The sequence below is a fragment of the Pavona decussata genome, unplaced genomic scaffold (genome assembly GCF_977016875.1).
Source record: "Pavona decussata unplaced genomic scaffold, jaPavDecu1.1 SCAFFOLD_468, whole genome shotgun sequence".
Taxonomy (NCBI): Eukaryota; Metazoa; Cnidaria; class Anthozoa; order Scleractinia; family Agariciidae; genus Pavona; species Pavona decussata.
In genome coordinates, this window is record NW_028145806.1 from 1,270,454 (window position 1) to 1,284,651 (window position 14,198).

A 14,198-nucleotide genomic window follows, 5' to 3' on the forward strand; every position below is an offset into this window, starting at 1 on the left:
CTTGTTCCGGGAAACCCGGGTTCCAGTGCGCGCGAGCGCGCGCGCTCCAACTGGTGAGTGCATGCTGCCTTCGTGTTCAAATATTTGGCGCAAAATCACAACTCTGCAAAGGCTTTAAGGCTATTAAGGAACGGCAACCATTAGGCATCACGTTTTTTTCAGTTATCAAGCCCAAACACAATCTAGCTACCGTAAGCACAGCTCTGAAACCTACTTGGAATATCAGGTAATTTTTCCAAGAGCCGCCACATAGTACAAAAATTGTGCCTACACCAAAAACCTCAAAATTCTATCTGCTTCCAAAAATTCATAAAACAAGCAACCCTGGGAGACCAATTGTTTCTGCGTGCAGCTGTCCAACTGAGAACATTGCGGCTTACTTGGATCGGATCGTGTGCCCCCTCGTCCGCAACCTCAACACCTACATAGAGGATACCAACAATCTTTAATGATTTCCGCTTTGATGACACCATGACCGGCGAACGCCTCCGTTACAGCATGGACATCAAATCTCTGTATACTGTAATCCCGAACAACAGCGACCTTAAAGCTTTAGCCTACTTCCTTGACAAGCGTTTCGTTCTTGAGCCACCTACTTCTACACAAACCCGTCTTGCTGAACTTGTGCTGACCCTCAATGCCTACACTTTCAATGGCAATTTTTACAAGCAAATAGGAGGAGTCGCCATGGGCAGCAATATGGGCCCTTACTATGCGTGCCTCTTCGTGGGATATATTGAGGAACAAATCGCGAGCCAGTATACTGGTTTTGTACCTCAACTCCACAAGAGGTATCTCAATGACGTCCTCGGGGTTGCATGCTGTAGCCGCTTGGAACTTGAGAATTTAACATCACAGCTTTGTATCAAATTTTCATCCTGCTCTTCAATTTACGCACACAATTTCTGATACTGAACTCTCTTTCCTGGACATGAATTTACGCATTACCAATGATCGCATCAGCACTTCCGTAAACTACAAGTCACTGACACACACAGCTACCTTCACCATCAATCTTCACATCCTCAGCACTGCAAAGAAGGTCTCCCCCCGCAGTCAACTTTTCGACTTCGGCGTCTGTGCTCTGACGACAATACAATACAATACTTATTTACCCACGCTACATCTAGGAGTGATAAAAACTCGTTAAAACACGTGCGTGAAACGAAAAGCATCAAAAAGAAAAGAAATATTTGGAAAATTAAATAAATTACATAAATTACTTGAATATTAAATCTATCTAAAAACCTTCTTCTTCAAAAGACATTTAAAAGTTGAAATATCCTTGGCATTTCTAACATACGCAGGTAATTCAAAAGTTTTGCGGCTAGAAATGAGAATGACTTGTGGCGCCATTCTAGACTCTGATTTTCCAGAGAGGGGCAAGGAGATGATCACTTTTTTCGTTAAAAGAGGGTACTGGGCCGCCTCTCTACAGCGTGATCTTGACACGATCCAGCAGGTCGACCGCACTGAGGTCATCCACCATCGTGACTCCGCAAGTAAAGAGCCAAGCAGAATTCCCTTGGCTCTTACCTACCACCCTTTAAAACGAAGGAATCAAGAGAATCCTGCTGCGCAATTTCAACATTTTATCTGGCGACTCTGAAACAAGTGAAATATTTCCTCAGCCGCCGCTGGGTGCCTATCGCCGTGATCGTAACATTCGCGGCATTTTAGTGCATACGAGCGATAACAGCCAACCTGATCCTCATGTGGGAACTTCTCCATGCACTCACGCCCGCTGAAGTACCTGTGACCACATTTCTCCTGAAAACACGCTGCAGGGTCCCAAATGCTCCATTGTCACCAAAGATGCGTTCAACTGTCGAACAACCGGCTTTGTGTATGGCAGCTCTTGCCGCCGTTTCCCTGCTATCTATATCAGCGGAACTGGCCGCACGCTAGGGCAACGCTTTGGTGAACACCTACGCAGCATTGAGAAGAACCTGCCGGGCCTTCCCGTCGCAGAGCATTTTAATACAAATGGCCACACCATCCAAGACGCAGAAGTCCATGGAATCATGCTCAGCAATGGAAACAAGCAACGAAAGCGTCAGGAGATGCGCCTTATCTTCAAACTAGGCACCAGTCAGCCGCACGGACTGAACTCCGATTTCAGATATCTTTATGTCGTCGCGCGCACATCGCGTGCGCACCTTACAACTTTAAATCTGGCTTCATGACGCAAGCCAACTTTTTAACGTAAATCTTTGACTTTTCCACTGATAAAGGGCTAAGCCCGAAACGTCTAGAATTTTTTCAACATAATGGCACTCAACACTCGTATTCGAGAGCTATATTTTACCTTTCACTGAGTACAAGTACCACGCAGTTAACGGAAATTTTGCCTTTAAACTTTTACAAAAACTGTACTAAGCCACCTTAAACAATTTAAGCAAATTGATTTTCATTTTATGTTAGTTGAGACACAACATTCATGGAAAGCAGACCAAGTTTTTTTTAGGTTTTAGTATTATTGCTTAGAATTAGGAATTTTACATATTTATGCAGTTTGATAGTATTGATTATATCGACCTGATAATTTTTTAACCGTGTGTAAATAAAGATTGAGTTAAATTGATAACATGAAAATTGCCCGCGAACTTATGGTACAAAGCTTTAACGTTTCGTTAAGTGAAAAAATCGCCGTTGTGAATTGCCAAATGAAACAACGTCGCTGTTGTTGTCAAAACACCACAACTACAGTCATGTTTTACCGTTTCAATTCTTTGAATGTGGGAGTTGTTTCAAGTTGGGAAGCGAGTTGAACATATAGTCCCAGGCATATTAAGGTACGGCCAAAAGCCTAATTTGTATAAAAAAAAAACAGAAAACAATCATAACATTTCGTACATTAAACAAAAAAATGTCAAACTTGGCGGTTATATAAAACTTGAAGACCTTAACTGATTTTTGCTTCAAAGTGACGAGCATTTTAGTCACGTGACTTGTAAATGTTCATTGATTGTTAAAGATCTTCAAAGCCAAATGGGGTATATAGAACTTGTGTAAATGGAAGTTTATTTACCGAGAGGTCTACAAATATCAGCGGGTAATCAGTAGAAATTCAAACAGCAGTCTGAGTAGCGACGGTTTTCGGTCCAATTATTCGCAAAAAAAAATAATAAAAGTGAAATAAATAATTAAAACTTGCACAAGGCGTACAGAGGTCAAATTTGCCCACAATACCAGCCTGTATAGTAGTCGTTTTATTTCCAAGCCGGACCGCGATAAGACAACGGTAGCTTTTGGGTAAAAGGACAAAAAATTGTTGTTATTATTGTCAACAAAGAAAAAGTTTCTCGATTGGTTTTTTCTTGAAGTTATAACGCTACAAATTTCGATCTCTTAAAAAGCAAATGAGACCTGCAAATTCACTACAAATTTAATACTTTTCGGAACAGTTTCATTTTTGGCACTCTATTTGGATGCATTTATTCTCATACTCATAATTTAGTTATTTACACAAGGTAAAATCTTCAGTATAACATTATAATAAGAAAGCATTAAAAACTTCACAAGTTAAAATAAGTACATCGGGGAAAACCTTTTTAAATTTGACAGATGCATGTTCTATAATGGCTACGGAAAATAGGTAACAGATAATTGAAATTCATAAATCGGTTTTTAAACCAGATTGTAACTCGTTACAAAATAAGCATTTACAATTTTCCAAGAAGTGTGTTCTGACAGTCGACCACTTTTTAACTCGTAAATGTGCGCATACGCTACCAGGTATCGCACTGTCGGGAAATGTCACTCGCTCGGTCGTTCCATCGGTCACTCGTAAGGCTGTAAACTTTTACCAAATATGTCGTAGTGTTGCGGCTCGCGTAAGTTTCTCTCCTCATTGAATTACAATACACGGTTTTTGGAGTTCAAAATTAAAAGAAATAGCCTAAAGAACACACCCGACTGATGTATATGGTCTTCGTACCTTCTTTTTAATTTTGGAGAGAAAAGTGCCGTGTTGAAAGGCTCCAGCAGATCGAGATTGTTGTCCAAATAAACTGGTATCTCGCGCAAAATGGAAGCAGAAAATACGGTGGAGAAACGTCTGAGGGTGTTCCGTGCTCATTCGCATACTCTCCTTTAGCGGTCCGAAGTCAATTGGCTGTTAAATCGTTGCACCATGGATGCCAGATAGTTAGACACCGGAAGTATTGTTAAATACCGAAATTAATCTGGTGCAGTGGTATGATGCAAGTCCTTTGAGCCGGATGGCCTTGGGTTCAAGCATACCTTGGAACCGATCAAAGTTTTTCTTTCTTTTTCTTTTTCGTCTTTGAGAGCCTACCGTTCCAAAGGTTCAAAAAAAAAAGTTGACACTAATTTCAAAAATACGAAACTTACGAAATCTTTTAAAATTTTAGGCCGTGGCTCCAAACTATTCAAGAAGCTCAATCTCGCTGAGGGGAACGGCCAAAAAATATAAGCGGCGTAGAATGAAGCATAAAAGCAGAATAAATGAGGCCACTTATTTAGTCTTTATGACTTTCTTGTTAAATACGATTTATACTTCTTTTCCTGAGCCAATCAAACACAACGCATGTCCTCCACTATTCACTTCTGCATTCACAAGGTGGCTCACAGGATCCTTTGATTCTGTAAAGTTGTCTTCAAAACTATTGAAAAAACTTGATGTTTCTCTTTTTTACGTTCTTGTGCAGGTGTACCTGTTATCATAGACATGACTAAAGAAGTTACAGGAGGAAACGTTGTCATCAAATGGGAACCTACCTTGGACGGGGCGTGTCCAGTTGTTCAGTACAGAATCGACTACAAAGAAGTGGCTTTACAGGCTGGAAAAAAAGCCTCGGGCTGGAACACAGTTACTGTCAACAGAAATACAACTAGCTACACCCTTCATCTTATGTGTGGGAGAGAATATAAAATCGTAGTGACGTCACTACCTTCTCAAAGAGAAAGTGGTTTTCGTGAAAGCGGGAAATGGCAGTTCAAAACCAAAGGAGGTAATCGCACCTTCATGAGGCTAAATTTTGAGGGTATCTTAAAACAATTTTAGTTCAAAAAGGTCTTACTGTTGATGTTCCACAATCTCGGTCATAAATCGGCCGGACAGTTGCATAAATGTTTTCAAGTCGGCTCCCTTTTTCTACCACATCATACGACAACAATGTTGAAAAAATAAGGTAGTTGACAAAATAAATGAATGCTTATCAGTATTTTAAAGGAAAAGGAGTGAAACGTGCAACCGTCCCAAAGCTTTGTCTGAGATTGTAGCTGTCATTGGGCAGCTTGAAAGCAACACAGCCGGTAGGGATGCCTGCAACGAAGTCCACGAAATGAACTTTTGGTCGCGATAATGTCACTGAATATGTCATTTCGCTTAGAATTCTGTTAGCTTACAAAGGATTAAGTTGCCATTCAAAAAAACAACAACAACAAAAACCGACAGGCCCTGTAATCCCCACAACTTTGTATTTTAAAAGGCGGCTCAGGTGTGCATGAAAAAAGCATAAGTTACACGCTCAGAGCTGGCGGCATGTACCTGATGTTTAAGACTTTTTTGCAGTTTTATTAGGAATGGTTTTGTTGTCTTTTCCCTTTGTTCACTGAATCGCTTCAATGCTGTTGAACCAGTTCTTGCTGCACAGCAAGACCAGCTTTAGGCTAGAGGTATAAAAGGTAATCAATGATTCTTAACGACCTAATTTCCGACAAGCTGCAAACAGCTACTATTTAGTAAATTTTACATGTATTAATTGCCAGCTTATTGCTGGACATTTGAGAAATCACTGTAAATGTACATTAGCCAAATTGCCCGCTCTCAGGGACAACCCAAGTTAATAGGGAAGTTAAGAAGCTACTACGGCAACGGCAACGAGAACGTCACAAAACGATAGGATTTAATGAGGGAACAAAGGCCGGTTGCACGTACGTTATGGATTTTGAAATGGCAAAATTCAAGGTTTTGTAGAAACCTAAGCACAGGACGGTGAATTCTTATTTGCCCGCCTTAGATGGATGTCGTTCCCACCCGTTCAGCGTTAATAGATAGTTGCGCCACGTTGAACGAAATGGAATAATCACTGACGAGGTAGTAGAAGTAACGTGAAGTTATATTTTCAAGTCACTTTTTCGTTGGCGTTGCCGTCGTGGTTTCTAAAAGTCCCTCTTATTACGCAACACAGTAAAACGGAAACAGATAATTGTTCGGCAATCGCCTGATTTTTGAAATAACCTTATTCACCGTTAACATAACATCTTTACATACTTTATGTTTTGCAGTTATACCTTCATCTCCTACCATAAACAGTATTGAAACGTTAACACTGAGCTGCGAAATCAGCGTCACCTGGAGTAAACCTGATGATTATGGATGTTCACTGACCATGTACTCAATTTATTATCAAGAGAAGCCGCCAAACGAAAACGCAACACTCCAACAGGAAATCAAAATCAATGACGTTAATAAGACTCATCATGTTTTTTCGATAAGATGCGATACACAGTACGTGGTTCTCCAGGTCTCCGCCTGGAATGAGTTTGGACAAAGTGAAAGATCCAAACAATCGACAGCGACAACAAGGAAGAGCACGACCCCTGAAAAGTTTCTCCCAACATGTACGTTAGTGCTATCTTTTTAGGGTGGGTCTGTGTGTGGAGGGGGGAAGGGGGCGGGGGGTGGAGAGCGATCGAGGTTAATAACAAGTTTTCAACTTCGAGCTTATGAAAAAATGGAGGCTTCCTCAGACCATCAGCCATCTCAGAATTAAATGTCAGTTTAAGGCCCCGGATGTAAACTTTATTTATGCTCCACATAACGAAGTTGTACTTTCCCCTTAAAAGAAAAAGAGATCTCATGTTCCTAATTTTCTACTTAGCGTACAAAAAAAACATTGTTTCAGGAAAGTTAATTGTCCAAAAGAGAACTGAAAGACTGGTAAAACAAAATCTTGTTACTGCTTTCTTTGATAGGGAATATATAATTGAACTGAAAAAAGCTTTCCAATACGATTGAGAAACTTCTAAAGTCAACCACAACAGTTACGAAATGACCCATTTGATAAATATAGCTGATTTTGCGCACGCATGTCAGGGAGATGATAACAATTCTTTCTTCGTAGAATTGGGTGTCCTGACAAGTCTCTCATTAAACGTTGACAAAGACATCTTTCTCAGTCCTTCCCCTTTGTTTCAAATTCTTGCTATGTTTAAAAAAAATTAAAAAGTCATGAAAGGCCTTTTTAAATTTTTTTTTTTTGTTGTTGTTTGATGAGGTATTATTCAGTAAGTAAAACATTTATACTCGGAAGAAAAACCAAATGCTGCAATCAGGAGGAGTATTTTTAGTGTAGATGTTATGTCTATCATAGCAATGAAGCTGAGCATCTGTAAATAAAAAGAGTTCCTCTGATCATCATTTCAGCCTCGATCTTTGGGACATCTCCAGCTTCAAAGAGCGTTGGACTTCTTTCTCCGTCGCAGTTTGCTGGTTTAATAGCATGTCTTGTTGTTCTTCTTGTAATCGCTTTTATCATGGTAACATTCCGGATTTATAAGAAAGCCATTAAAAAGAAGCAACTGGCTCGTAACTCCAGACCTAAGAGGTAATGGTTAAATTTTTCCAAGCATTTATATCTATCCTTCAGATAAATTTTTATCTAGCATATTTGAGACCGATAATAAAAATAATAATAATAATAATAATAATAATAATAATAATAATAGTAATAATAATAATAATAATAATAATAATAATAATAATAATAATGACAATGACAATGACAATGACAATGACAATGACAATGACAATGACAATGATAATGATAATGATAATGATAATGATAATGATAATGATAATGATAATGATAATGATAATAATAATAGTAATATCTAGACAATTGTATTCATACAGTGACCATACTATTGAAGCTACAAATTAAATTCAAAATTTTAATTGTAACCAAAATCCGGCATTTTGTAGCCAGGGCAAGATGAATTGCTTCAACATTGTTTTTACAGATCGAAGTCTACCATCGTCCCCCTTTCGCAATGGGAGGTTCTACCAGAGCAGGTCGACTTCAAAGAAGAGATTGGCCGTGGTGCATTTGGTAAAGTGTTGAGAGGCATATTCAGAGAGTCTCCTCGAATCGAGGTGTTTTACAATTCAAGAACGCAGACTGTCGACTTTAAAGAAGGCCGAACAGTAGCTGTTAAAGTGATAGAAGGTAAATGACTCCAGAATATTTAAAGCCTTCTACTTCCGAGAAACCCAATGGTTGAAACGGAAGAAAAACATCATTTAAAAACTCTCATGGTGAAACATATTGTAGCACAAGAAAGTACGTGATGCATAATACATGGTGGATTTATTTCAGGCAGTCTCCGTTAAAACGTCCTGACCGATCTCACGTTAAAAAAATAGATTTCGTTAGTTTGTTGTCGCAAGATTTTTATGTGCTTATACTACACAGTCCGCTCGATGGGATCTTTTAAATTGTCCTGTTTACTTTAAAGAAATTTTTGATTCAACCAAGGGAATGCTTTTGGTGAGCTATATCAAGACCTAAATTTAGCTTAAAGTTAAAGATCGACTTCGCAAGAAATAGCAATCTCTGTACAAAATGAAAAACCCGCGGTCAGTTATATCATGTTTAAAAGCAGTAACCAAATCAAATGTGTACGTATATGCATCCCTAACTTCTTATGACGAATGCTTTTTTTCCTCCAATGAACTTTATAATAATCATAATAATAATAATAATAATAATAATAATAATAATACGTTTTTTAACTGCACATAATAATAATGGCTTTAATGAATTGATTTATTTCAAAGATCATTTGAACTAGGCAGAAATAAAGAAAAACAATTTTGTTCATATCATCGTGAGAAAATATGGAACTAGACACAATATTTACGTACAGATTAGTTATCAAGCAGAATGAGATAATAGACGTGACAACAGTACGAACAAAATGTCGAGAAAAACTACGTGTTCCTATAGGAACATATGCATTGACTCCAAATAGCTTCGGGATGTCCTAAGCCATCTGCAAAGCTGACTACATCTCTTCCTTTTACCAGTTTATTTTCACCGCTTTGCTGAGGATACTGGCATGCCGCTTTTGGACTCCTCGAAAACTTGCCTAGTATCTGCCGATGCCGGGAGCATATTCACATTTTTGCAACACCTCCCCTAGATTAATTAAAAAACCATGCCTTTGGGAGTATGAGCTCGTTTCAGGGCCTCTTCGCAAAGATGGCAGCTGCTAAGGAGATTCCTTATTTCATCATTGCAGTCAGACAACTGGACAATATTACAGGTTTTTTCTTCCTTTGTTTTTAAAAAGCAGTGTTCAGACATGAAGACACAACAAGAAACATCTCGCTGTTTTTAAGATAACACTTTACTTGCAGATGCAGGACATCAGAGATAATTAACGTCAACTTCCATAACTCCCACATGTAGACTACATTTCATTGACAAAAAAACAAGTAACTGTTTGGCTTTTTCTTTTTTTTTGGGGGGGGGGGGGGATTTACCCAACGTTTTCTGAAAAAACAAACAGACCAAATATAACTCCACTGAGCGCTGGAGTAATCGAAACGAAGAAAAGAGTATAAACGGAGTACTAACAGCACAAAGTTGCCATTCTGATTAAAATTTTATGTTGGATCTGTTTTTGCTAGGAGACAAAAGTAACGGGACAAACAATCTTTCTTTTACTTCACGGCGGAGTCTGGTCTCGATTGCAATTCTGAGCAAAGCAAATGTAAAGTAAAAGAAGTGAACAACTTTTAATAATTTTTATCACAGTTTTTAATATCTTATATCGAAGCTATTTTTTCATATTGTATGAATTTTATTTTGTGTTGCAACATAGCACACGCAGTTTATAGCTTAGTGTATTTTACCACGGTGAATGAAGTATTCGATCGTATTCGTATTCGTAAAGTTCGAACACTAAATCATCTGGTAATTCTTCTCCATTCCCCCACGCCCTCGCAACTACCGCCTCATGAGCCAGTTCTACTCAGAGTTTGGTCAGCGATTGCCTGCTGCGTTGAATAGTAAGCATTCCCATTATGTGGTTGATTGATGTGCATCGTTTAGACGGAGAAACATTTCAGTGTACGATTAGTATAAAGGCGGAAAAACATAGAAGCTATCAACTATTTTTAACGACGGTGACACTTAACAGTCCGTCAAGACTGACAAACCTGTGGTCCTCAGATTCCCGATCGAATTGGACTTTAATAGTGTTGGTTTTTGAGGAAAGAGGAAAACTGGAGAACTCGGAGAAAAACCTCTCGGAGAAAGGACGAGAACTGAACCAAAGGCAACAAACTCAACCCACATATAACGCCAAGTCCAGGAATGGTGGGAAGTGAGTGCTCTCACCACTGTGCCATCACATGTGCTACATAACATCAAAACGGAGGCTGTAGACATTGTTTTTATTCTTGAGGAATCATGGAGCGAAATTCGAGTTATCAATAGAAATGGGGTCAAGCCAATCAAGGAGAGTTTGTAACTTCAAGATCGATATATTCTCTTCCAGTTGACCAGAGATCCATCGCAGTCGCTTCTGTCTTCATTTCGGGGTTCTTTTAGAGCTGTCTGTAAGTAAATCTGGAGAATCACTTCATGTTAACGAATCTCTAAAAATACAGAAATATTCGGGATTCTTCGAAATTAGGCAAGTTTATAGAGCTTTAAATACTTCACTACCAGAGGGGCACAAGGTTTCTTTCCATCATGAATTTCACTATGTATGGTACATACTTTGTATCCATGTTAGTTTGATCGAAATAGAGCGCATGACATTTTAGAAAATGCAGTTTTCGGGAGTTCGAAAAAGCTCAGCGATTTGGGTGCCGTTAAAGTCTCGCTGCTGACTATACTCAAGTTAAATATCCACAAACCAAGACATCATATAACTGTCGGTGATGTTTATTTTGCACAGAGATTGCAATTTCTTGTAAATTGATCTTTAAAGTTGTGCTACACCAACGTCTTGATATAAATTGCCAGCAACGTTCCTTTCGTTGAACCGAAAATCTCTTAAAAGTGAAAAGGAAAAAGGAAAAAGATAAAAAGATCAGAGGAAAAAGATAAAAGATTCCATCGAACCGATTGTGGTTTTCCTTTAACTGTACGAAAACCTTGCAACGCACAAGAAACAAGCGAAATCTATTTTTACGTGCGATCGGTCTTTTTTTTTAACGGAGACTCTCTTAAGAGTTAAAATGACATTGCTTTGCAGAAAAAAATGCTCTTCTCCCAAAACATCGATGTACTAAATGATGTACGATATCTGTAATATTGGTGATATTAAACGTGATAAGTCAAGTTTGGTTAAATTTTTATCTTGGTTAGGGGAAAAAGAATTTGGTAATGTTAATAATTACAACAGTTTGTAAACCCAGTACAAATATTCTAAAAAACTGAAATTGCGCGATTGAACATAAGAAAAAAAATGATGTTCATGTAATTATGTTTTCAGATTTGACAGATAAAGAAGCGAGGGACCAACTTCTGGAGGAAATTGAGCTCTTCAAATCGATCGGTTGCCACCGGAATGTTGTTAGAATGCTGGGTTCTTGGGTTAGCTCGGACCCCATCTTTCTGTTGCTGGAATATCTTCCGTATGGAGATCTACTTAACTGGCTTAGAAAAAAGAGACAACAGGTGCAGTTAATATCTGAACATACTAAAGTAAAGGTGTCACTCTGTGAATCTTTGATGTAAAAAAATTCATCGTGTCTGTTACAGAGGTATACTATATGTAAAATATGGCCTATGTGGGATCAAACGAACTCTCCGTAATATAGAGGTTTTTGTAATAAGAGGTTGGGCTGTCCATGGTTCAGCGGCAGAAATTTTGCAATGAGGAGATGTTCGCAAGTATTTGGAAATATGCCTCAAATATTATACCCAAATATTTCTAATATGCCTTGATATTAGGAGCTAACAATCAGTTTTTCTGCGTTCTGCGTATACTACTGGTATTGGTCATTTGAAGATTCTAAACACTTTTTTGACCGGCCAGTATGGGCACGTTTTTGATAGAGAGCATGGATGTGTATTTATCTTTAGCTCGATTTCTTGGATTAGAAGGTCAGCACTGATTGTGGAAGAAGTGGAACAAATAGTGGCTAAGGCACACTCTGTCCAGTTTCTTAGCGCGTACAAGAATATTCTGCTTGCTCTGTATCTTTCCACCCTTTCGCAAGGCTAGGTATGACTTTGGTATTTTTTTTCTTCTTGCACCAACCAATTTTCTCACTTCAGTTTTTTTCATTTGATTTTCCCGGTTTAGAAAAGCTATCGAAAAGTTTACGATGACGAACGATTTGACCTCCACGTTCAGAACACGGAATTTTGTAATGAATATGGCTCAAGGGTTATGCTATTGGCTGAAGAGACAACAGAAAGCGAGGAATTAGTGCGCTGTAAAGAACTGAACGATGGGCAACACTTGAAAGCAATTGAGGCGCAAATTTTCAGTGCAGTTAATAAAACCAATGTACTTTTGGATGAAATCAAGGAATCAGTTTGCAGTGTAGAACCAAGCAAGGATCATGCTGTGATGGCTGAGCAAATGGCTTGCTCTTCTCGGAATGTTACTCCAGAAAGTGAAGATGATGGAAAAGAAATCGATGGAGATGAGTCACATGACGACGATTTTCCGGCGAGCGATCTTCTTCGTTTCGCTTGGCAAATAGCGCAAGGAATGGTAAATAACGTTCGTCAGTTACCTTTTCGATCGTGTTGGTAGTCTTTGAATTGGCTTATGGTCCCTCTACTGTAATCCTAACCCAGTGTCCAACATATTTAATTTTATGGCAATGCCGCAAACGTTAGATACCACCTACAGAAGTGCGCTCGCCAGCATTCGTTTTTGCATATTAAAAGTAAGGCCTGTCATAAATCGTTTAGCAACTTTAATTTTTTCAGCTCGTGAAGGTGTTTCTGCTCCCTTAATGATTTACTTTTTCTCAATATCAGATCCTTCAAAAACTCATTAATAATTCATAAGCCCACTGACCTATCAAATGGTCGATAAAACAACAGGTGCAGTGGTTTTAAAACCCGATAAAACTTCCTCCTTATTAGTTTGCGGTGTTCAATGGTTTTCTCGTATGCTAGTTTCCAACGTTCACAAAAGCACCATTGTTATGAACTCTCTTGACACACGCTTTTCCAGGAATGTTTTTGAAGCCGTTCAAAAAACTTGCAGCACGTGTTTTATCGGGTCTAAAACCACTCGGCGTTTTAAATCCCGATAAAACACTGCTGCTCGTGTTTTAAACATTACATTAAACACCTAACGAGTACAGCTTTCACCAGTTTAATGCATCACTGCGACTAACGTTTTACAGCTCGAAACACATTGTTCAAGTAAAAAAAAAATGGAAGAGTGTTTCATCACCGGGTTATCCACCTGACGCCCTATTCTAACCTTTAAAGCGCTTTGCCATAAAAAAAAGATTTAAGAACATCGTTTCTTCCTCGAATTTATGCCACGCGTAAATCAAAAGTGATAAAACTCGGTTCTTGACTAATATATATTCGCTTTGTCTAAATAGGTATTTGATGCTTTTGCAGAGCGTCTTCTTGAGTAAGAATGTAATCGTCGTTCATCGCGATTTATTTAGCGTTGGCCTTTAAATCGTTCGATTCATCGATTTATTACGTATCGATTCACTGTCTGCCTGATTGATTGATTGATTGATTGATTGATTGATTGATTGATTGATTGATTGATTGATTGATTGATTGATTGATTGATTGATTGATTGATTGATTGATTGATTGATTGATTGATTGATTGATTGATTGACTTTTGCCACCACAGAGTTTCTTGTCCAGTAAAGGATTTATTCATCGTGACTTAGCGGCACGCAATATTCTTCTTGGTGAGGGCAAAGTGGTCAAAATTTCTGACTTTGGACTGATGCGCCACGTTCACGGAGACATCTACAAAATGGATAAAAAGAAGAAACTTCCAGTGAAATGGATGGCACCCGAGGCACTTTTTAACAGTGAATACACCACGAAAAGCGATGTGTAAGTGTTGTTACGTGGCTTGTATCCATCTTTTTCAGCATGCTGTCCAGTGTTCGTGTGACTGTTACATTTTCCTCTTTGTAGCGCGATTGTTCACCGGATTGTTCACCGTCCTTTCTCTTGCTTAGGATGTCTCGATTCATCATTGGT

At 38.7% G+C, this 14,198-nt stretch overlaps 1 protein-coding gene across 1 annotated transcript in view; it reads left to right on the top strand.

Moving 5' to 3' along the window:
• The window catches only part of LOC146450367 (uncharacterized), a 38,263-nt gene that overhangs the window by 13,356 nt on the left and 10,709 nt on the right, over window positions 1–14,198 (top strand). Inside the window, exons 7-13 of the mRNA XM_085100417.1 lie at window positions 4,674–4,976; window positions 6,256–6,591; window positions 7,397–7,577; window positions 7,993–8,198; window positions 11,482–11,666; window positions 12,298–12,714; window positions 13,837–14,048. Of these exons, the coding sequence (XP_084956543.1) occupies window positions 4,674–4,976; window positions 6,256–6,591; window positions 7,397–7,577; window positions 7,993–8,198; window positions 11,482–11,666; window positions 12,298–12,714; window positions 13,837–14,048 (1,840 nt within the window). The remainder of the gene's footprint in view (window positions 1–4,673; window positions 4,977–6,255; window positions 6,592–7,396; window positions 7,578–7,992; window positions 8,199–11,481; window positions 11,667–12,297; window positions 12,715–13,836; window positions 14,049–14,198) is intronic.